General features: G+C 37.7%; 1 protein-coding gene and 1 long non-coding RNA gene across 30 annotated transcripts in view; one reads left to right on the top strand and one right to left on the bottom strand.

Moving 5' to 3' along the window:
* DTNB (dystrobrevin beta) overlaps positions 1-25502 on the bottom strand; it is a 410081-nt gene that overhangs the window by 7969 nt on the left and 376610 nt on the right. For 11 of the 29 annotated variants that reach the window (XR_012473466.1, XM_074209948.1, XM_074209935.1 and 8 more), the window contains 3 exons: positions 16870-17029; positions 15844-15933; positions 8616-8669 (listed from right to left, as the gene is read on the bottom strand). Coding sequence is in view for 23 of the 29 variants with exons in the window: in XM_074209948.1 (XP_074066049.1) it covers positions 8616-8669; positions 15844-15933; positions 16870-17029 (304 nt within the window). In the remaining 6 variants the exon portion in view is untranslated. Of the gene's footprint in view, positions 1-8601; positions 8670-12706; positions 15934-16869; positions 17030-25502 lie in introns of those variants that run through there. The other 18 variants (XR_012473465.1, XR_012473462.1, XR_012473461.1 and 15 more) reach the window with 7 other exon arrangements.
* The window catches only part of LOC141504735 (uncharacterized), a 149741-nt gene that overhangs the window by 16533 nt on the left and 107706 nt on the right, over positions 1-25502 (top strand). The window lies entirely within an intron of this gene.

Genomic DNA, 25502 nt, shown 5'->3' with positions numbered 1-25502 from the left:
TACCATTTTTTCTTTGTCTTATATAACTTACCTTTAAAAATGAATCCTGCAGCTATTTCCTGTGGGGGGCAGCACACTACTGTTTTCTTGTTGCATTATATACTACCACTAGTTTTTTTTAGGAGGATGCCCTCATTTTTCATTTTTCTCTTTGATGCATGTATACATATATGTGGATATGTTGTGTTAGCCCCTAGAGAAGGCAGTCTCTGGTTTCTCTAGTTTGGCAAAGATGGTGGTGATGTTATGTTCCTCTTCTTATTGGATTGGTTTCTCAAATAGGTGTGGGAATGAAAATTAATTTACATTGTAGTGACTATTTGAAAAATTTGCCCTGAAGCTGAAGGCCCTTATACCAGATCTTATTAAAGGAGGAAAGAGGAAGATATTCTTATTTTTGTTTTCTGGTTAAGTCTGGAAAGAAAGAAATGAAACTCTAAACAAGCAATTTTATATAACTATGGCTTACAAAGCAGAAATCAAATCAAAGTCAGGAGAAGGTGATGTGATTGGCCTTTAAAAGTCCCATGTCAGAAGAATTATGATTAATGTGGTTAGAGTATGTATGAATGATAATGGAACACTGGTGTTCAATAAGTCAATAGTTAGATATGGTAGCCAAAAAGAAGTTAATGTGCTCTTAACTCACATTAAGAGAGGATTAGTATCCAGAATAAAAAAAAAAACCTGATAGTTCTACTGTGTTCTTTCCTAGTCAGAGAAAATTTAGGGTATTATGTTTACTTCAGGATGTCACGTCATAGGAAACTTGAATGTATCCAGAGACAGGCAACCAGTTTAGAAAAAGGCCTGAAGATCATGCCATACAAGAATGGGCTGAAAGAATAAGGGATTTTTTTTAACCTGAAAAAGGATGTTCAGGGGGAATATTGCATGTCATGAATTATTTGAAGGGCTCTCATGTGAAAGAAGAGGAAGCTGGGTGGCATAGTGGATAGAATTCTGGGTCCAAAGTCAGGTTGACTCATTTTTTTTTTTGAGTTCAAGTCTGACCTCAGACACTTATTATATGAGAGAGTCTTGGAAATCACTTAACCCTCTTTACCCCAGTTTCCTGAGGTTTTCACAGTTTTTTTTTTGTAAAATGAGTTGGAGAAAGAAAATGGCAAACTGATCCAGGATCTCTGACAAGAAAACTTCAAATAAGGTCCTGGAGAGTCAAACCCAAATGAAATGACTGAACAGTAAGGAAGAGGACTAGAATTGTTTTATTTGGTTCTACAATTCAGAACTGGATAGATATTGTGGAAAGATAAGATTTTAGCTTGATGTGAGGAAAAAACTTCCAAATAATTACATTATCTCAAAGTAGAATGATCTGGCCCAGAAAGTAGTGGGATTCTGAGATTCTCAAGTGAGGGCTGAATGGTTATTTGTTGTGGATAATATAGAGGTGATTCTTCACTGAGATAGACTGGACTAAATTTTTATCCATATAAATTGGGGTACATGGAAAGAAAGACATGCAACAGCATCTTGCTTATTTTACTAATGCTAATACCCATTCTCCTCCTGATCTAACTCTCAACTTTCCCAGTGTGCTCGCTCTCTTGGTCTCTCTCTCTCTCTCTCTCTCTCTCTCTCTCTCTCTCTCTCTTCCTCACTCCCTCATTCATATAGTATGTAAGCATCTATATTTCAGAGCAGTATTTATAAATATGAATATCACAACTATTTGGTGTAGCAGGGCAGTGGGAGAAGGGAATTGCACTGTGTAGCTAAAGTACTTGCACCAATGGACAACGAGTGTCATGAATGCCCAAGACACAAACCTAAGAAAGAATTCTGAATCTCTGAGTTCCCAACCTGTTCATGTTCCAGAATAATCTCAGAAGGGCCATAAAACGCTATGCACCATTTTGCAAAGGGTGCTGTGATAGCCCATCACTGTAAAATTGGATTTTACACTATGAAAAAATGTGGCAAGATCTTTAAATAAACAACCTTGGAAAAGGCAGAAGGTCAGGCAAGGACTGAAAATGCTAGGGAAATGAGTTTCCAGTTCTAGTAGTTATGGTTTTATGTGGAAAGAAGAGAAAATAAAATTTTAGGTAGAGTTGTTCCTTCAAGTACTGTTGCTTGCCTGGAGCCATTTCTTGATTGCTGCTGTGTAGCCTCTAGAGAACTTTATATAGTAGTTAGTCTGCTCTATGGCAGGGTGGATGAAGTGCTAGGCCTGTAGATGAGAGACTTAGATTTGAATTCTGACTCAGGTGCTTATGACCACAGGTGAGTTATAATCTATTAAACTCTCAGTTTTCTTATATGTAAAATGGAGATAATATTTGTTTAAGGGTGGTGGTCAATTGAGTCAATTAACCACACACATGCCTACTTAAAGTAACTAACAAAATAAATTAGCTTTATATCAGGAGAGAACACCTCAAAAGAATCAATGATATTAAGTAATATATATTCAGTCATACCTTGTCTTCAACACAAACAGTAAGTCAGTTCAAAATCCAGTATTCTAGTGTCAAACCCTTGAGAGAGAATCACTTCAGGGTTTGAGGGGAAGGAGAATAGCTTAAATCTATTTCCAATCCCCTTGACCAAAAGAGATATTTGTGAGCTTTGCAGAGTTGAAAAATCTGGACATCTCCCTGGCTTTCTAGATGTGACTGACTGCAGTAACTGTATTGGGGGCTGAGAAAAAATATATAATCTAAGGAAAGGAAGCTTTCTGACTCCACAAAGGAGCACAGATAGTTAAAGGAAATGTCATGAGGTTCCCAGGAAGGGAAGAATAAAACTTTGAGGAACTGTAAATTAGTTACCCCTTTGCTATACTACCTGCTATAAGCTCGAGTCCTTTCCCCCTTGGATTTTATATGTCCTTGGGTGCAAGTAAGCACATTGTTTGTAGGGATTTTGTACCAACTTTTCTTACTGTACCACTTAGTAAATGTTGACTTCTAATAGTCTGGCTGACTAATATCAATTGATAATCAGTAAGGGGAAGCACACTAATGGAGAAGATTGTGAGGGGGAAAAAATACTCATAATCCCTCAAAGGGTCACACTGACAATAGGAGAAGTCATCCCTGGGACATAGTTTGTGAGTCATAGTTGAAATAGTAACTTTAAAGCATTGGCTATACTTGTATTTTATCTGCCTTACAGGAGAGTTGTGAGGGAATTGCTTTGTAACCTAAAATGCTAAATAAATGTAAATTATTATCATTTGTGTATGGGGTGAGGTGATGTCTCAGGCCTTTATTTCTATGGTAGTATATGTATATTGAGAATAATTATGGATAATAGTTGCTTTATGTATATGATCTCATTTGAACCTCACAATAATCCTGTCAATACCAATGATATCAGTATGCTCATTTTATAGAAAAGAAAAACTAGGAGGGCTAACCAATAACCAATTTTTAACCAATAAAAATCCCCAACAACTAATGTGTCAGAAGGAATTGAACCAATTTCCTTGATTGCAAGTCCAGTACCATATTGCCTGATGTATATGTGAAATTTTATGTACAATAGGTATGCATCTGCACTGGCAGAGGTAGTTTATCCACTGAGAGTACCTTAACTGATACAACCAAAGGCATTTTATTATCTGCATCTATATGTACACCCTAAATCTAGGCATTTGCAAACTCCTGCATAGAAATTTAAGATACTGTTGGACACCTGACTCTCATATATGTATATTCTTGAGTTTCTTTTTTTTAAAGTTTTATTTATTTTTAAAGTTTTTTTATTCATTTAAGGCAATGGGATTAAGTGACTTGCCCAAGGTCACACAGCTAGGCAATTATTAAGTGTCTGAGGTTGCATTTGAACTCAGATCCTCCTCACTCCAGGGCCAGTACTCTATCCACCATGCCACCTAGCTGCCCTTGAGTTTCTTCCATTTCGTTAAACGTCCATCTTTTTCCCCTGGAAGAGAAGGCTCAGCTTTGCAGGAAAGTAGATTCTTGGCTGCATTCCAAGCTCCCGTGCTCTTTGAAATATCTCGTTCCAGGCCCTTCGATTCCTTAATGTTGATGCAGCCAGGTCCTGCATGATCCTTACTGTGGCTCCTTGATATTTAAATTGTTTTTTTCTGGCTGCTTTCAGGATTTTTTCTCTTTTATCTGATAGTTTTGGAGTTTGGCCACAACATTCCTTGGTGTTTTCATTTTAGGATCTTTTTCTGGGGGGGATCGATGTACTCTTTCAATAACTACTTTGCCCTCTGATTCCATGATATCAGGGCAGTTATCCATCACTAGATCCTGTAATAGTAAGTCCAGGCTTTTTTTTCTCTTCAATGTTTTCAGGAAGTCCTATAATTTTCAGGTTGCCCCTCCTCGATCTATTCTCGAGGTCAGTGGTTTTGTTGATGAGGTATTTTACATTTGCTTCTGTTTTTTGATTTTGTTTAACTGACTCTTGCTGTCTCATGGAGTCATTAGTTTCTGTAGACTCCATTCTTTTTTTGGGGGGAGGAGTTTTCTTCATTAACCTTTTGCAACTCCTTTTCTAATTAGTCAATTCTACTTTTGAAAGAGCTTTCCATTTGACCAATTGAGGTTTTGAGAGAATTAATTTCTTTTTGCATTTGTCCATTTGAAGATCTGAGAGATTTATTCTCATTTTGCATTTGTCCAATTGTACTTTCTAAGTTTTTGTTTTCTTGTTGCAAGGTATTAATTGTCTCCCCCAAATTTTCCAGTTGATTTTTAAACTCCTTCTTTATTTCTTCAAGGAAGTCTTTCTGTGCTGAAGACCAGATTGTATTCTCCTCAGAGGTTCCAGGTCTCTCTGAGTTAGGGTCTTTCCCTTCCAAGAATTTTTCTATGGATCCACCTTTCCGCTGACCCTTCTTCATTTTGCTAAGACCTGAGTTGGGGAGGGGCTGCTTCACAGGGGCTTGGGATCACTGAAGGCTTTACTGAGTGCAGTTTCTCTGGCTGGCCAGTAGGAGGTGCTGGTTGCCCTCTCTGGAGTGTCTGTGACCTTGGTTGAGGCCTTCTCCCTTTGCTTGAAGGGAGGGGTTGGAGCTATTGAATTCTTTTGCCTTCAATCAATGGTGGGCTTTACCCTGGCCTGAGGTCATTCCTCAGCTGGGCTGGTTCTTCTGCTCACACACCTGGGCCTGAGGCAGAAGTAGTTTGCATTTGTTTGTTAGGGAAGAAGTCTGAGTTGTAATGGGACTCAGACCCAAGGAGCCCAGGGATGGTGTCCATAGCTCTCCTGCTCCAGAACTCTCCCCCCAGCCCTGTCCAGGATCTCCCCAGGGACAGCTCCAACACCAGTGCCTCTGCTGCCCCGCAGACTCACACCCCTGTGGTCCAGCCCCACCTCTGATCCAGCAGGTCCGGCTCTCGGGCCCTCAGACTCCCGGTTCCAATTCAGCTGTTAATCTGGTTGATCCGGGGCTGATCCTCCCTCTGAGCCCAGACTCAGCTGCCCTAATTCGGCCAAAGCTGCTGCCGGAGACAAATCCAAAGGTAGATGTTCTTTCTCCTGGCTTTTCTTTCTGGGTTTTGTGGGCCAGATTTCTTTTAAGAGCTTTGTTTCATGTGATAGATGGGGAAGAGATCAGGAGACTTTAGAACTGTGCCTGTCTTCTCTCTGCTATCTTGGCCCTGCCTCTGCCCTTGAGTTTCTTATAGTTGCATGTACATATAGGATAGGGGCATGATGGTCTTCATTTATATGCATGGAGGGAAGGTAGGCCTGAAACATATGCTTATACTGTGCTAGAAAGGTTACCTCAATTTCTTCTTCATTCTCTTCTAATGCTGCCTTAATTTCTCTGTATGTGTCCATTTGTAAGATGAATAGGTTTATAAGTTTTTTTTCCTTTTTCTTTCTTATCTGGATACCACAGCTCCTCAAGATCTTTCCAGCCTACTTAAACCTTGATGGTTTTTCCCGAACTACCTGAGGAAATGGGGGTGTGATTTGGTGGGAAAAGGCAACAATAATTCATCTGAATTAAATTAAAAAGCAATGAAAAGTCTGCCCAGAGACAGTTTATGGATGAACAGGAATCCTGTTTGTTATTGTAAGAAACATCAATATATGTCAGAAATAAGTCAACTCCCAATTATCCATGAGAAATCTTTTCAAGTTCTGACATCATACAGCAGGAGGAAAAAAAAACTGATTCCTTTGCCTACATTATGGCTGAGTTTTACTCTACAAGGCAGCCTATAGAATACCATAAATCCTTTTAAGCCTAAATCTTCCTCTTTGGATCCAGGGACAGTATGATTGGACAAAAACAACAAAAAGAGAGAGGGCAAATTCACTTAGGCTTCTTTTGGTTTTGCCTCAGCAAAGACTGAATATGTATAGCCCATGGAATGGAGTTTAAAAGAATCCTGAATAAGAAAACATAATGGGGAACCTGGAGAAATTTCCAGCCCTTTTTGAATGATATCATCACAATATGACTTCCTTATTCTAAATACTGTAATTTCTAAAAATAAATACCTAGCTATATTCAAATACTAAATCCATGAATATAAAAGGGCTACAGGATCCAAAGAATTTGGGGATCTTGTCAGAAAATTAATTTATTTAATTAGAAGTTAAAAATCATCAGAAACTATAAGATATTAGTCAACTGCAGAAAAATCACAATTTAAGAGATGACTTGTAAATGTCTTATGTACTGATTAGAATAGGTTAGCCTCCCATATTTTATCATGGAAACCAATAGGTTTACTAACTTTACTAACGTACTTTACTAACTACTCTACTAATGTAAATAAAACTGTAAGGAGTGCAAGGGGGAAAAAGGTCAAAAAGTAGGATTTCCTAAATTTTTATCCAGCTACATTTTCCCCCTTTTAGCTCTAATTCTATGATCCTGTAATCCATATTTTCTGGACATGAATATGTCAGTCACTTGGAAAGTAGTTTCTATAATGAATTTCTATAATGAACCATCTAAGTATATATACATATATATGTATGTGTGTTTTCTGAATACTTATAGTGATATATAATCTAATCAATTATAGAATAACAGGAATTGGGGTAAGAAGTATGATTTCATTTTATAGATGAGGAAACTGGGACCCTAGGAAGTCAAATAACTTTGCCCAAGATTATAGGAAGGGTTATAGTAGGGTTGGAATCTGAACTCAGATTTTCGGAATCCCAAGGAGTCAAAGGCATCCAATTATGGTTGGTTTCCATATTTACCAACAAACTTGTGATTACTAATTCATTTTCCCAGGTACCTCCACGTCAGATAGCTGACACTGATATTCTGGTCACTGTATACTCCCATTATAAATTTATAAACTGGCTTTCTGGCTTATCGGTCAGTTGAGTTAGTGTGAAGCAGTGCCCTAGGGCTTAAAAGCTCGAGAATTTGATAAAGTGGAATTACTGAATATGAAAAGCTGAGAAACACACCATGAAATCATGTTAGATACCTGTGAGTTCCTGATAGAAGTTACTTCCTCTTTTTTCAATACCATCTCAACTACAACAAATAAAGACATTCCAAAGCCAAAGAGAACTTATTTCTGGATTACCTGTAGCCAGAATTCCCTCGTATTGCTGGATTACCAAGAATTGACTATATTCAAATTGACTACTTGTTCCTTGCATATTGATTAGAAGTTCAGGCTAGTTTCGTGGTACCTATGAATCTGATCACACAAATCCAGGAATTTAAATCCTCAAAAGGGCCAACATTGCCTCATTCTGTCACTCCCTTTGTCTGCCTTCTAAATGAATTTCCATAAGATACAGTGTAACACAAGCCACTGGTTTTTCTGTTTAGGAAGCATGTGAAGGAACTGACATAAATGTGAAAGGGCTTTGAGAGGTTGAGATACTGAAGTAGGGGGTAGCTTTTATAAGACCAGGATCCAAGAAGCCCCATTACTGACATTGGCATAATCTACTAATGATACAACTACAAGAGCAGATGGGCATATGTCTGCAGATAGAAGATATGTTGAAGCACACAGATAACATTATTTACTTTCACCATTATTTTTCTACTAGCTTTTTCTACTATTTTCTAGGAGTATATTGCTTTCTGCCTGAAGTCCAAACTTTTCTGCCAGGCTTTCAAGGTCTTCCACAATCTGGCTCCCCTCTACTAATCAAGCTCATTTACTACTAAAATGTCCTCTGAGTCTCCATGTGGATTTCCCCTCCCTCCTCCTCTCTACTCATCTAAATTCTATCAATCTCTCAAAGTCTAGTTGAATTCTCAGCTCCTGTATGTAGCTTTTGATGACTCCAGCTCCTATATACTTCTGTTTGCACTTACAATCCAAATTGCAGTTGAGCACTGAACTGTTACCTAATTGTTTTATGTGTATAGTCTGGTACTATTTCTGTTTACATTATAAACTGATTGAAGGAAGAGGCTATGTCTGATATTTCTTTGATATTCTTGCCTTTCCTTGGGCTCTCCCCCCTACCCTAATAATATCTAGTATATAAATGGTCATAAAGGTAGCTCAATATTTAAATGCTTGTGGACATGGTGCTATCATGGTCTTGGAAAAGTGGCAGTAGGGAGAAAAGCACAGAGGCAGAGAAGGGAGAGAGATGCTTCATGGAATGCATGGTTTTGACTTTCTTTTAGATCAGGGGACCTACCAAGCTGCCTTTACCTCTGTCTTTCTTATTCTGTGTCTTCTCCTCCTCTTCCTCTCCACCTTCCTCTGCTGAAAAAAATAGAAGTCCAAGGAGGCCAATGACCCTTCAGCAAAATGAGCAGCTTAAGAGGAGCAGGGGAGTGACACACTGGGTTGATAAGCATGTTGTGTGTGCATTGTGTTCATATATGCATGCATGTATAGATGTAGTGTTGGTATAAATATCACCAATCATTCTCTTCAGAAATGAATAGAAATCAAACTTTACTATAATGTAGAGAATTTTAGTACTGCTCTGCTACTGGCTCACCTTGAGGATCTTTGTTCCTTCTAAAAGGAATATTTTTTGTTCTCTTAGAGTAGTACAATTGCTTCTGAATGAATCCTGGAGCTTACTAAGGGCCAGTATATGATCTCCTCTGACTAATAACTAGACTAGTGATTTGCAAGAATGCAATGAGTAAAAAAATTAAATATCTTCATTATATCTTCATTTATCTGGATGAAAAATTGACAACAAATAGTTAAATAATATTCATAGGTTCATAGATTTAGAGCTGGAAAGGACTCCACAGGTCATTAAGTTCAACCTTCTCCTTTTATAGAGGAGGAAACTGAGGCCCAGAAGCACCAAATGGCTTATCTAATTGCACTAGAAGTAATAAATCAGAATCAGAATCAGAATGAAGGACCTCTAACTCCACATCCAGTGCTTTGACTGTTGTGTTACACTGTATACTTCAATGTGGGGTCAGCTTGTGATGGCCTTGGAATCCAGACACCATGGTAGGAAATAGGGAGTCATTCTAGGTTTTTAAGCAGAGGAATGACATGATGAAAGAAATGACAGAGGCAAATCAAAGTATATCAGAAAAGGAAAGGACCTTAGAGTAATCACTTCACTTTAAGAAGAAACTACATCACAAGAAGTGAAATGCCCAAGATTCCACAATGTCTTACATAATTATTGTAATGTGTGAGGAGGGTTAGAAGCAGAAACTGGAAGGGGAAGGCATATATAAGACTGCTGCAGTAATTCAGGTGATGAAAGTACTGAAAGAGGAAATGGAGAGAAGGGATAGATATGTGCAGGCATGACCTAAGACATTTCTGAAGTAAACAAGTTTAGCAAATCTTATTTAGAAGCCCTGATGAGACATTAAGAGCCTGGTATATTTTAGGGGTTTGCTTACCTCCCTTGCTGACAGCCATATGTTGAAGGCACTCAAACTGTCTTGACAATAAATGGACCATTTCAGAAATCAAATGAATCATATGTTCCCAAACAGACTGGTCTAGGTTGCAGAGTCCAAAGAGGGAGTTTTTGTAGCCAAGAGGTTGTCTTCTGTTTATCTCCTTTTCATATCTGTGCCTTCACCAGTACCTGGGGGCTCAACGAAGCCACTGGCTACAATAAGTGGCTCCATGAAGTGACAACAAATTTTCCTTCTTAAATTGATGCTAAGGCTTCAGAGTTGCTGCTTCAGGAAGTATAAAGAAGAGGACCCTGAAGCCATGCCTATTAACAAAAAAATCCTATAACTTTCATTACAGATGAAGGCAGATTTAGAAACATATTTTTTGAGGAAAAAAAATATCTCAGTTCATGCTCTAGTTTGCTTGTGCAAGGTTTAAGGATGGTTACAATGGATATTATCTTACTCTGACTCTATTCAAATTAGACACATTTCAAGCCAGCCCTGCTTCAGCAGGGCCACTCTGAAAGAATTACCTCAAACAATATAAACATGGTCTCTGTCTTCCCTCTCTGTGAATTCTCACAATGGTACCTCCTGTCAGTGCTAAGGACATCAGGGAGTTAGAATAAGAACATGAGGTGTTAGTTATATAAGAGACATTGCTTAGCCAAGACTTTTTTTTAAAGAATCTATATTTTCTTTGTGTCACAAAAGCAGTTATTTTTAAAATTAATTCTCCTCCTGCTCTTGATCTAGATTTTCTGTTTAGTTATTATTGTTGGTTTGGACAAAACTCCATCAACTGAAACTCACTTGAATTTTTTTTTTTTGGTATGAAACATCATTCACTGTGTTCTGTATTATACTTTTTAATTAACTGTATGTAATGTCTATAAAGTCTTTGTCCAAGGATCAATTAAAAAAAAGAAAAGGAATAGTTCCCTCAATTTTCTTTTATGATCTTTATAATACCAAAAGAGAATAGGAAAAGTTCTTCCTATCTTTAATTCATCTTCAGTCTCCATTCTTCCTTTCATCTCAAGGTGAAACACAGTAGCCTTTCCAGTGCCATGGACAAATGGGGAAATATATATATTTTAGGGGTTTTTTTGCAAGGCAATGGGGTTAAGTGACTTGCCCAAGGCCACACAGCTAGACAATTATTAAGTGCCTGAGGCCGGATTTGAACTCAGGTACTCCTGATTCCAGGGCTAGTGCTCTATCCACTGTACCACCTAGCTGCCCCAATAAATATATTTTTGATGATAGTAAACTTGGAAGGCTATCCAGTCATTCTCATGCTTCTAGGTAAGACTAGATAGTCTTATTATTAGATATTATTAAATAATAATTTGATGTAAATTTTTCCAAACAGGTAAATAGCTATTCTAAGGGTAGATCACATGAGACAGTAATTGTTGGCCCTTTACATCCCCTTCTTTTCTTAGACAGGGGTCATTCTTGTGACATGACTTCTACTTGTTTCACGTTTTCTTTGCTGGCTTATCATCCATATCATTCTCCCTAATGTTGAGGCATTCCTCAAGAAATTGTTATAGGAATCCTATTCTTCTCTCTTAATACTCACTCTCTTGATATTTTAAACAATATACATGGTTTTAATTATTATTTCTATGTAGTTGATTCATAGATTCAGATATATATAGACCCAGTCTCTCCTCAGAATGTCAATTCCTCATCTCTAGTTGCTTACTGGACATTTCAAATTGGTGACCTGGAGACTTCTCAAATTCAACATGTCTAAAACTGAATTCATTATTCTTTCCTAAAGTTTCCTATTTCTGTTGAAGGCGTCATTAACCTTCTATCTTCCCCAGTTCATAACTCCTTTTTATCCTCAACTCTGCACTCTTTTTCATTCTATATAACCAATCAGTGGTCAAATATGGCCATTTTTACCTCTACAACATCCCTTCAATCCAATCCCTCCTCCTTTGCATATAACAATGAAGTGTTCAGATAAGAATTCAGATTCTTATCACACTTCTTATCTGTCTGAATGATTGAAATAGCTTCTTGATTGAGCTCCCTACCTTAGCTTTCTCACCATCTAGACCTTCCTACATATTGCTGCCAAAGTGATTTTTCTTAAAAGCCGATCTGACCATGTTTCTCCCCACCTCAATGAACTCTAGTGGCTCCCTCTTACCTATGGGATAAAATATGAGTGCTTCCAGTAGTTTTTTAAAATAAAAATTCTAAGTTCATTTTGATTTTCAATCTTGTATTAGTTCCCTTTCCCCATCCAATGAGAAGGCGAGAAACAAAACCATATATATGTAAAATCATGCAAAACAAATTCCCGAATTAGCTATAGCCTCATAAAGAAAAAGAAAGAAGAAAATATACTTCATTTTTCACTCTGAATTTATTACCTCTCTTTCTGGATGTAGATAGCATGTTTCAACATGAGTTGGAATGTGATTGGTCACTATTGATTAGTTACAAGTCTTTAAAATAATTATTTTTATAACATTGCTGTAATTATGTAAACTATCCTCTTGATCCTGATCTTTTTACTTTGCATCAGTTCATACAACTCTTACTCAGATGCTCTGAAATGACCTCCTTTGTTACCTGGTGAAGTCCTTTACAACTTGACTCTGATTCATCTTTCCAGGTTCAATCAACAAAACTTCCTGTTCTATATTCTATTAATCCAGCCAAACTACTCCTTCTGGTTCTTTACATATGTCACTCTATTCAGCTTTTCCCTAACCTTTGCAGTGCCCATGTGCTTGGGAGACTCTTACTCCTCAACTCCACCTCACTGGATCGCTTTTCCTTCAAGGTGCAGCTTAAGGACTACTTTTTATATGAAGTTTTACTGGTCTACAAACTACTACCACCTCCCTCCCTCCCACCCTCCCTCCTAACTTGTATTGAATTTCTTTATATTTCTTAATATTTATTCTATAGGGATATAAACAAGATTTATATTTATTATTTTTATATTACAGTGTAATATTAGAATTCTATATTAGAATCTAATAAGTTCCTTAAGAATAAGGGTTGTGGGGGCAGCTAGGTGGCATAGTGGATAGAGCATCAGCCCTGGAGTCAGAGGACCTGAGTTCAAATCTGGTCTCAGTTACTTAATAATTACCTAACTGTGTGACCTTGGGCAAGTCACTTAACCCCATTGCCTTAAATAAATAAAATTTAAAAAAAAGAATAAGGGTAGCTTAATTCTTGCATTTAATCATCAAAGCCTAATGCATGCCTCTTATTAATAAATGTTAGCTGACTGACTGATCTAATGAAACAGTGCATAGAAGGCATTTCTTGAATCTCAAAGAGCTAATATTAATGCTTGATATTATGGATGTCTAAATTTTCAGAGCCTCTTTTCTTATTAAGGGAAATAATAATTATATTATCTATTTTATTAGAGCAGTTTTGATAAGTAATTTAAGTAAATTATGAAGTGATGTTTAAATGTGAGATGCACAGAATTTTTTTTATCAATAGAATAAATACAACTTCTTTTATTATGTTAAAACAATTAACTGCACAGATGCATAAGAGGAAAGAACTGGAATAATGTCAGTTCAAACGAAAAGTATCTAAGGGTCTAATATCAAAGGGTTGTCTACAATCTCAAATTCTGACAATTAGACTGTGAGATACATTGCTACATATTTCAAGTCTCTAGCCAGAAATTGAGGCATAAAGGGATCCTGGGGTATTCTCATGATTGCTACCAATGGAAAGTAAGGACTTCAGGAGAGAAAATAAGATATGAATTGAACAGCTAGTTAAGAAAGTGGTAGCTGACAAAGGAGGACTTATGGACTGTGGCTTAAAATATAAGAATTATTGATAGGAATGGAGTGCATCTAACAAAGGGTTGACGAGGCCATATTTGTTTGGTGAATTAGAAATAAATTCAGAACTTCAAAGTGAAAAAGGAAAAACAAACCTGCCTAAGCATATTGACTAAGCTGGTTACCACAGGTACTACATTGAAAGAAGAACAGCAACAAAGCTGTACAAATATTCATAGAAGACAAAATGAATGAAAGAGTACACAGTAAAACACATGGTCTCAGATATTTATATGCAAATTCACAAAGCACAGATAAGCAAAATGAATTAAGAGAAATAGGCCATTTTGACCTTATAGAAACTAAAACTTGGTACAATAAAACTAATGATAGGAATATAGTTCTAGAAGGCTATACCTGGTTCAAAAGGGTAGGTATAGAAGTAGAATAATGCATGTTAATTATATATTATATATTCACTTGAAGAAATCAAGGAACCAGAGAATGGTTCTGTAAAATTATAAAGGGCTCAAGATCATGCCATTTAAAGATCAGGACCCAAAGGTTGGAAAAAAAGTAGACTTGCAGGGGATTAAGAAGATAATAATTGCCTTTAAGTATGAGAAAGGCTGTTACATGGAAAAGGGAATAGACTAATTGGCTTGGCTTCAATTAGAGCAATCCAAAAAAAAAAGGAGAATGGACTAAGGAAAAGAGAGAGTGTTTGAATTCAAAAGGCTGGATGACCGCTGGCAACTATGTTTGTAGTAAGAATTCTTGTTCAGGAAATATATGGAAGGCACCTAAGGTCCTTTTAAATATGAAATTTTGTGATTCCAAGAGAAGGCAGTGAGGTTGTGAAAACTGTAGAAGAGTTAGTTGGATAACTAGTTTATTTAGTAACTGATAAATACATAGCGGTTAAGAAAGTGATCTATCCTTTGGCAGTAGAAAAAGACAATCACTAAAATTCAGCTTCTGATGGACACTTTAGAGTGTCAACCAATCTCTCCTCTTTTGGTTTCTACCAATTCAAGTGGAAAGGAAAATAATAGGAACCAAAAGTCTCTGGTAGAGTACCTCAAGAACTAAGAGAAGAAAAAAAAAACAACCAAGGAAGAAACTAAGCAATATACTGTGAAGAAGAGGCCAGCTGGATTTCTTTATTTCCAAATGAAGTCAGATTGGAGACAGGGAACCAAATACAGAAATGCAGAGGATCTAGCAGCATTGTGAATTTGAAAGAGCACCAGATAAAACGTATTAGCCTGGATCCTTGAATGCTGACTGCCATTTACTATCTGTATTAATTTGGACAAATCATGTCCTCTCTGTGGGTCTTTCTTTCCTCATTTGTAATAGGAGAGGGTTGGACTACATGATGTTTAAAGTCCCTTCCAACTCTTTTATCTATAATCTTAGAAATGGCAACACCATCTTTTTAATTAGGGTAACTAGAAGCTTCAGTAGCCTGGGGAAAAATGATCAGGAGCTTTTGTCATTAACCTGGATTAATGATGTTGAGCTGTCCTCAAAGCAAGGTCCAACTTCAAGTAAAATTTATAGTGAGTTAGTTCTACTCAATCATAGAGGAAAATCAAGGTTAAATTAAGCAGCAGTTAGGAAGGGTTATGGATCAGTAAGGTATCTAAATGTATCAAGTTGCTTATTAAAAATTATTCTAAATTCTATATCCTATTTATAGATGTTTATGATAATACTAGTTAATGCCTATATTTAACTGTTTTAGTATCATTTATTACTGGAAAAAGTTTGAGTAAAAAGACCTACTAATCTATGTCTTTTAGTTAACACAGGAAACCAAATTGTTTGGACCATGAGGCCTTAGACAAAGTAGCACTGTCCATGGCCAGCTTACCCTAAAAGCAGGCCACCAACCTGGGAGGAAATAAACTCCTGGTGAGTCTAAATTTGCAAATTTAAATTTTTAATGATAAAGACAAATATGAGTATCTTTCTACAATTGCTTTGTATGTTCATTTTTATCTTTATGAATTATCATCATAAGATTAAATTTGTGCAAAATATACAAGTATCTCTATAAAGACATGTGGGTGTTGGACACTGAGAGGTATAAGACCACATGTTTGAGGAAATAATCTGTGGTAAAGTCTGCCCTTAATTGGACATCCTTAACCAAGGAGCTTACTCATGTAGGATTTGTGAAGAAGTTAGAAAGATATGTATGTGTAAGAGGATGACGTGGCAAGGTGGGACTGGAGCTCCGGGTTTCACCTGAATGGAGTTCCTTCACCAGAGATGACATGGTGTTGGTAATGGAATCAGCAGCCACAAGCAGATCATTGCGGAGGTTTCTCCTTGTACCTGAGGGGAGTCAGAGCAGATGGCGATGCCAGAGTGGGCATGGAGAGATATCCAGGTTGATGAGCCACTTCTGCAAGGTCCCAAGTCACAGCCACAGAGGGGCTGAGAGGTGTTGGCAACATGAATGCCACATAAAGTGGGTACTTTGAAGCCCAATACTGCATCTCAAGGTACAATATACCAGTTTACCAGATACCCACATATACTAGGCTCATTCTGTCTCAGACAAATAGCAGATTCCTACCACCTCTGTTCTCTGGTACTAATTCTATCAGAAGGGGTCCAGAACTAGGTCTATGGCACAGTAATTTTTTGCATCTTTAGTTGAGCTTTGTTTATTATCAGTGCCCCTTCAAACTTCTCAAAGGGTCAATTCAGAACTTGCTATTCTGCTTGTAACATCCAGTTCCCCAGGAGAACTAGGCTGGGCCAAATTGTGCAATCATTGATAGGCCTAAGTAGGATATGGAATACAGATGATGTATGTTAAGAATCTTACCCACCGATCCAGCTATTCTTTCTTTGGTTTGTTTTAAGTCTTCCCAAGGCAGGACATTACTTTGATAGACATCTACCATATGCCTTCCATAGGAAGGAAGCAGAGCCCAAATGACAAGAAGCATGTCTCTCCAAATAGAAAGGAAATGGATGTCAGGATACAAAGATTGTATTGATTAGCACTTGGTCCAAGTCTATGAGGCCCCGCCTACTACATGTGTGTACCAAGACTATCCTGTACTGCTTATATTTAGCACTTTCAATTTCAGGTACACCCTCTGAAGGGAAAATACTCTGGACCAGTTTATTTGCAATTTATTTAAGGTTTCAATATTTAAAATTCAGACTTAAAAAAAGGACTGGAGAAATTTCAGGAGTGTTCTTGTATGTTGTTTCCCAACCCCCTTCTTTCCATTGTGCTGTACTATGGAAACTTACCTTGTGCAAAGGCTTCTTGGATGTCTCCCCCAACTCCACTCAGTGAATCCTGTGGCCCATGAGTAGGGGTAGAGCCAGCAGATGTTGAACGGACAGGCATGGGCATTGGGCGGCCACTTCCATGAGATGGAGATGTGTGTGGGGATCCTGTAGCCTGCGCCTAGGAGAAACAAAGACATGAAACAGGTTATCCTCGAGACTTTGTTGTCTTAGTTTTTTGGAGAAGGAAAAAGACCCTATCTTTTACCTATCTTGGATCAGTGCTGTGAACCACTGAGGTAGTAACTCAGTAAAGGAGTGTGGCAGATATTCACATCATAGATGAGACTGAAAACAACTTGCATTAGCCCCAAGGGACCGGAGAAAGGCAAACAAAGTAAAACCAAAATAGAAGGAAGAGAGGAAGCAAGGATAACGCATAAACTGAAAGGTAAGATGAGCCCAGAATGGAGACTTAGAGATAGCAATCTGAGGCTAGAAATGGACTTCAGGTAGACAATGAAAGGAATAGTATATAAGTCACCAAACAGGTTATACTGCTGAAAATCTGTAGGCCAGGGATTCAACTTCACACAAGTCAGAGCTCAGCATGTCTGTCCTGGTGAACACAAATGCAATGAGTATCTGATGAAACCAGGAAAGTAGGGCATAAGTGAGAGCTGGAACTGTTAAGCAGAAATCAACTTGTGATTTGGGAGGGCCCACAGGAAGTTTGGGAGGTTTGGTGCAATGGGGATGACATAGATATAAGGTCAAAAATAAATACTACCTACCCTCACTCTACTACCCCTGTGACCCCTCCCTAGGGTCCAGACTCTGAGTTCTGTTGCTGTTCAGAGAAAGAAATGAAGACCTTGGACTATTAGCCAGGACCTTCTAAGAAAATACAACTGGAAAAACTAAGCCATGAGGAAAGGTTATGATTTGAGTATCTCAAAAAGACAAACACAGAAGGATCCTGTCTTGGATAGGTTATATCTATGACCCTAACCTGATATTACATTAATCATCATCAGTGCTTCAACCTGCAAATGGTTCTGGGCTAGTACCCAAGTTAAACATATGCTTTTTTTCTTACAGCAAACAGAATCACAAAATTTTAAGAGTTGAGGGTAGAGGGCCCTTAGAAGTCATTTAAATCAAATCTTTTTATTGTAAGAATTCCTGCTATAAAAATCTCTTGAAGGAGCTGGGAACTTATTACTTTACTAGACAGCCAATCTCTTTATAGAATAGATGAATGAACAAATGAAAGAGCATTTTTTAAAGGTTTATTATGTGACAAGCTCTGAGGATACACATAAAGAAAGCAAGACAGTCCCTGCTCTCAACAAGTTCACATTCTAAATGGGTGAGACAATACATAAAAGAAAATTTTGATACAGAGTATATAGAAAATTCCAGAAGCACTAAGGATTTTGCTTTGAGACACAAGGCAAGCTCCAAGGGTTCTAGGTTACTACATTATAGCAAATAACAGTGCTGGTGGTCTAGAGGGTAAAGAAGCAGAGCAGATGATAAGGTCAAGAGGAGCTAAGGAAGCAATGTCAAGTCTGGTGGTCCTCTATGAAGAGTTGACTACTATAATCTTATTCAAGCCATGTAAGCAGTCAAGCAGTCTGGATAGATTCTGAGTGGTCTAGAACAAAGAATGAAACAAGAGAAGGAGAGAGGGGTGTCCTCAATGATGGTAGGTCTCAACACTTAGAAGTCCTAAATAGGTTCTGGGCTACCCAGGATTGGGGGTCCAGGATGAGGAGAAATATATTAGAATGTTTTCCCCCTTATTGGCCCAAATATATATCCTCGTAACTTCCATCTATTCCTCTTATTTCTGCCCTTTAGAGCAATTTCTTTAGTCTAGCAATCATTTTTGGGTATAAGATATCAGTGATGAACTGTCCCACCAGTTCCTACTATCCAATGAAAAAGAAAAATCCATATAATCCATATAATTCACTAAAATCAATGAGGAAAATTTGGGAATGTAATTTTTATTATGTTATAATGGAAAATAAAAGGAAAATTGTAGCTCTGCAAGCTTTAAACATGGTAACACCATGCATCATGAAGGGTCTGATTAAAGCTCAGTTTTGACTTTCATGTATGACTTCTCATCAGCAGGAGAATAGAGCTGGAGATTCTACTTATAAGTCATTTGTCCTTACTCCCTTTACTCTAAGTTTTATGAGGTCTAGGAACCTCTGATCACATTCTGCTGCTTTTCATGCTGAACTAGCCCCAATTTTTCTCTGTCTATTCATGTGTGATTTTTTAAATTCATTTAGTCAAATACTCGAATGGATCTGTGACAAATTTGCCACAGTGAGTTCATCACCAGGCTGAAGGTCTTCCTTCCATTCCCTAGACATTTCTAAGAGAACCAATGGAGCATTCTGGCTATCTACCTGACATCTTTCATTCTTGCCAAGTGATTGGTTCATTTCCTTTATCATTCATGAAGTTCATCAGTTATGTTTTAGCCTATACAGCCCTATGTGTCTCCAATGTCCTCTGCCTAAGGCCACATGTCAATGCTGGGGGGGGAGCATCTCTAGTCATTGCGATCTATATCTTGTCATTGGATCCATATGGATCTGGAGGAAAAAGTGATGCTGGTGACTTTGCATGACCCTTTCTCACTTAAATCCAATCACTTGCATGTCATAGCATCAACTCCTTGATGTCATGTCCTCTTCAAGAACCAAGGACAAACAATGACAGCAATGCCAGTAGAATGTTAGTATTAGAAAGATAGGACTTTACTTTCCTTTTTTCCCTCAGAACTTTATTTATTTAAACATTATTACAATAATCTTATTACAAAAGTAAACCTAAACTCCCCTCTCCCTAAAATGATAGAGAAACCTTAAGAAAAATGAAGTGAGAAAAAGTGTACTTCAGTACTTTCAGACATCATTGGCTCTGTCTCTGGGATGGGTTGTATTCTTTATCCTAAGTTCATTAGAGAATTTACTTCAATATCTTTTACCATAGTTGCTGTATTACCTTCCATTCTATTCCTCCCCACTCCCATTCATTCAATTCTCTCTCCTTTCACCCTATCCCTCCTCAGAAGTGTGCTGTATCTGACTACCATCTCCCACAATCTTCTCTCTCTTTTATCACCAACTTCTCCAACCCCTCCACCTGTCCCCCTCATCCCATCCCTTTCCTCTCATTTTTCCTCTAGGGTAAGATAGTTTTTTTAATATCCTATTTGGCATGTATGTGATTTCCTCTCTAAGTCATTTCTAATGAGAATGAAGGCTCTCACTCATTCCCCCTCACCTTTTCCCCTTCAACTCCATTGAAAAAAATATTTTCTCATCTCTTTTATGTGAAATATCTTAGTCCATTCTACCTCTCCTTTCCCTTTCTTCCAGTACTTTCCATTATCTTTCATTGACTCCATCTTTATACTATATTATACCATTATATTCAGCACCTTCCCATGCTTTGTCTATATATGTTCCTTCTAACTGCTCTTATAAATGAGAAGGTTCATATGAGTTATCGGTATCTTCTTCCCATGCAGGAATACATACAATTCAACATCATTAAATCCCTCATCATTTGCCCTTCCCATCCACCTCCTCTTTGGTTCACCTGAGTCCTGTACTTGGAGATCAAACTTTCTGTTCAGCTCTGGTCAGTTCAACAGGAAAATTGGAAAGTTCTCTGTTTCGTTGAATATCCATCTTTCCCCTTAAAGAAGGATGTTCAGTTTTGCTGGATAGTTGATTCTCTATTGTAATCCAAGCTCTTTTGCTTTCTGGAATATCATATTCCAAGCCCTATGAGCCCTTAATGCACACACTGTCAAATCCTGTATAATCCTGATTGTAGCACCACAGTAGTTGAATTGTTTTTCTGGCTGCTTGTGATATTTTCTCTTTGACTTGGGAGTTTTGGAATTTGGTTATAATATTCTTGGGAGATTTTTTTGGGGGGAATCTCAGGAGGTGATTGATGGATTCCCTCAATTTCTATTTAGCCTCTGCTTCTAGTATCTCAGGGCAATTTTGCTGGATTATTTTTTTAAATTTTTATTTATTTATGGCAATGGGGTTTTGAGTGACTTGCCCAAGATCACACAGCTAGGCAATTATTAAGTATTTGAGGGTAGATCTGAACTCAAATCCTCCTGGCTCCAGGACAAGTGCTCTATTCACTGTGCTACCTAGCTGCCCCATAGATTATTTCTTGAAAAATGAAGTCTAGGATCTTTCATGATTTTCATGTAGCCAAATAATTTTTTAAATTATCTCTCCTGGATCTGTTTTCTAGGTTTGTTGTTTTTCCAATGGGATATTTCACATTTTTCTTCTAGTTTTTCATTCTTTTGGTTTTGCTTTATTGTTTCTTGATTTCTCACGAAGTCACTGGCTTCCTTTAGCGCCATTCTACATTTGAAGGAGTTATTTTTTTTTTCAGAGAGCTACTTTTGTAATCTCCTTTTCCAACAGGCCAATTCTGCTTTTTAAGGTATTCCTTCTCCTCATTTGCCTTTTGGAATGATTTTTCCATTTGACCTAAACTGGTTTTTAACATGTTATTTTCTTTAGTGTTTGTTTGTATCTCCTTCATGAAGTTGCTGACTTGGTTTTCATGATTTTCCTGCATCACTCTCATTTCTCTTTCCAATTTTTCCTCTACCTCCCTTACTTGCTTTTCAAAGTCTTTTCTGACCTCTTCCATGACCTGAGACTATTTCTTATTTTTCTTGGAGGCTTACAGAAGCTTTGATTTCATTATGTTCTGGGTGCATATTTTGATCCTCCATGTGACCAAAGTAATTTTCTATGATCAGGTTTTTTTTTTCTGTTGTTTGTTCATTTCCTCAGCCAAAGACTGATTTGCCACACTTTCAAAGCTTTTGGGGTTTTTTTGGGACACTCCCTGGGACCTCAATTCCTTCAAGGTCTTATGAAAGGCTTTGACTGCTCTCCTGGTCTGTGGATGACCACAAGCACTCCCTATGCTTTTGAGCTGTGAGGAGGGTCCCTGATCCTCTATGGTAGTATGGGGTCTCAGACTGGGCCCTGGATCTGAGTATGTGCAAAATAGCAGTGACCTACTCCACGGAGAACAGAGAGATCTCTGCAGTCTCTCCTCATCTCCTCACCATCTGTGAGCTGAGCACTCTGGAAGCAGTTGCTGGGTGGTTCTGTAGGTTCCTGCAGTTATCCTGCCTATGCTGCTTTGGGCTCTGAGTTCACTTTGGTGCAACAGAATTCTCTCACTGAACATCCAAGCTATTCCTGGCAATCTCTGGGCCAAGAGATCTGGTACGTACTTCCACTGCCATGGACTCAGGTGACCCCAGGGACCCAGGTGCCCTATTGGCTATTCTTGGAAGGCTGGAGCTGGTTTGCTCCTGCACCACTGTGGTCTGGTTGTGCTGGGGCTTTTTCCAACCCATGGTCCTAGTGGAAAAGACTTTACTGCGAATCTATTAAGTTGTCTTAGATTGGGAAATTGCTTCACTCAGTCTTTCTGTGGTTTGTGCCCCTCTAAAATATGGTTAGAGTCATAATTCTATGGTTTTGGGGGAAGAGTTTCTGGGAATTCCTGCCATCATGCCACCATCTTGGCTCTACCCTTAGGCCTTTATTTTCACTGGAAACTTTGCTTCAGTAGTATGTTGGGCAATTTCCTGAAAGCAATCCAGCTTATTTCTTGACTGTTGTTCAATTCTGGGCCTAACTTGTCCATCTATGCTGTTTGTTCCAGATATACATGCTGATGGACAAATTCTATATGGTGTTCTTAAAATGCATGTTGAAGTATGGTCTATCTACATTTTTAACCAATTGTTCATTGTTTTTCATTCTCAAAGAGGATCAAGACAATATCACTATGTTAAAGTCTAACAGTTTTTTCAATTGTGGCTGACCAATACGAACTTGAATGATCCACCACAGGTCTGGCACAAATAGTTCATGTGAACATTTGGGGAGGATTCTCTGAACTTGTACAACTCATTTCCTTTGAGCTGTTTCAATTCTGCTTTGTTTATAGAGCACAGCACCCTCTCTGTTGAAGGCATGCCAAGCTGGGTAGTCCTGTGCTAGTGTCTCCCATGCTGCACAATTACTTCCAAAACTCTTAAGAGAGTCCTTGAGAGTGTCCTTGTATTGCTTTTCTGATCCCCTTGTGAGCACTTACCTTGTGTGAGTTTTCTGTAAAATAGTCTTCATGACATTCTAACAACATGGCCAGCCTATTAGAGTTGTGCTTTCCATAGTAACATTTGAATGACTGGCAGTTTAGCTCGAGAAAGGACCTCAGTATCTTCTCCTGTCAGGTGATCTTCAGATTATTCCTTAGACAATTTAAATGGAAGCAATTCAGTTTCCTGAAATTGCAGGTATACTATCCAGGTTTCACAGGCATACAACAGTTATCAACTTGTAGAGAATATTGGTCAAACTCATTGAGTGTAGTGAATTTAGCACTAGATTTCAGGAAGATTCATCTTCATGAGTTTAAATCTGGCCTTGGACACTGGTGTGTCCGTGACCTAAATAAGTCACTTAACCTTGCATGTCTCAGTTCCTCATCTCTAAAATGATCTGGAGAAGGAAATGGCAAAACACTCCAGTATCTCTGCCCAAAAGACAAAGAGTCACTGAAACAACTGACTGAACAACTAAACTACAATAGCAAAGATCTCTTCTAGGAAGTTCTGTAATGCTTGATGCAATCAGTGTGGTTGGTGGATCTCACAATCTAAAATCCTTTGATAGGACTGTGTGCTGGCGTTTTTTCCATCCTCATTGTGAAATACTTTTGATGAGCATACCTTTATGTCTTTGTTTTATGGAGAATGTTAAATAGGATTATATCTATTGTTGCATTTTTCAAGGAATCTAATAATGTTTTTGAAATGGAGAATGGAAGAAACCATATTATAAAAGAGCCTGGAAAGCAGCATTTTATTTTACAAATTAAATGCTTTCCTCCCACCTTTTGGTAACAACACAAAAACTACAAAAGTGATGAAGTACATGTGCAGAGAACTAATATGGTGAAGGGGTAGTGACTTATAGCTCCCAGTTACTAGAAATCTTCTTCTTTTATGGAGTTCTCATGAAATACCCCTGAGTTGTAATTCTCTACTGGGCTCCAAGGATTGGTTTCTTTTCTCTATCATAAGGGATCATGCTCATAAGAAGCTGCCTTTCCTCAATTAACTATAGTTCCTGGCTGGATGTATTCTATTCTACTTGTCCAATTTCTCTATCCCCAGCTGGATGTACTATGTGCTACTGGCTCAATCTCTCTGTTGACATGATTAATGGGAATGGGGTGGGGAGGAAAGAATAAGAAATTCTCTCCCATTCTCCTCCCCATCTAAAGGTTATTCCCTTCTGGGGCTTGGCTCTAACTCTTGAACAAATATTCCCTTTTCCCCAGATTTTGAGGGTTTTTTGTATTTTTTCCAATTACATGTATGATAGTTTTCAACATTCATTTTTTGAAAAAAGATTTTGAGTTCTGTATTTTTCCTTTTTCCCTCCCTTTCCTCCCCTCCCCAAGACAGCATGATATAGGTTATACATGTTCAATCATGGTAATCATATTTCCATATTAGTTATGCTGAGAATGAAAAATCAGAACAAAAGGGAAAAGCCATGAGAAAGAAAAAAACTTTAAAAAAAAGTGAAAATAGTTTGCTCTGGTCTGCATTCAGACTCTATAGTCCTTTCTCTAGATGTGAATGGCATTTTATATCACAAGTCTTTTGGAATTTTCTTTGATCACTGTACTACAGAAGAGAGCTAAGTATTCTTTAAACTGGAATTCATCTGTCACTAGACAACAAAAGCTGGTGGTTTTTTATATATAGTCTAAGGTGTGATCTGATCCATTCAAATCAACTGCAAGATGTTTCCTATGTTTCCTGGTGGGGGGGTCATTTGTTTTTCATATAATGAACAAAACCACTCAAATTTATTAAAGGCTAAGTCACAACTAAATTTATTATTTTGATTGATTGATTTATTCAATCAAAGTGTGAGGGTCTGTGTTAACTGGACTGAATGGAGTAGAATCCTATCCTTATATCCTGATGGAGTATAAACTTGATCTTGGTAGGACCAACATTTATTTGACCTTCATAAAGACTGCATAAAGATGAGGGATAGACATATAGCTCAACAGTTACTGAGGTTATTTTAACTTTTTTCTGATATTAATAAGGGCTAATTTTATTCACACCTTTGCTATTTTTCACTCTTTTAGGTATCTTATAATTGCTCCCTTAATAGCCTCATAATTGTGTTAGCTCCAGAATTAATATATGTAAATGATAATATATATATCAAACTGAACATTTTATGTGTTATATGCTACAACCAGTACAGATATATGAACAGTATTTTGACATATAAAACATAATATTTTTACCTCAAGGAGTTTACAGTCTAGTTGGGCAAAAAAGCATTTATTCAACTATATATGATGCAAGTCAATATATGATAAATGCTAGAAAAAGTCCATAAATAAGGAACTCTAAGAGAAGAAGGAACACTTTTAGGTTCTCTCTTATAGCTCTTATTTATACAATTAACTTGGCAACTGTTCTTTATAATCTGGTGCTCACCTACCTTTCCAAACTTCTTAGA

This window comes from Macrotis lagotis, chromosome 1 (assembly GCF_037893015.1).
Source record: "Macrotis lagotis isolate mMagLag1 chromosome 1, bilby.v1.9.chrom.fasta, whole genome shotgun sequence".
Taxonomy (NCBI): domain Eukaryota; kingdom Metazoa; phylum Chordata; class Mammalia; order Peramelemorphia; family Peramelidae; genus Macrotis; species Macrotis lagotis.
The sequence above is the reverse complement of the archived record's forward strand: the minus strand, read 5'-3'. Positions and strand labels throughout refer to the sequence as shown.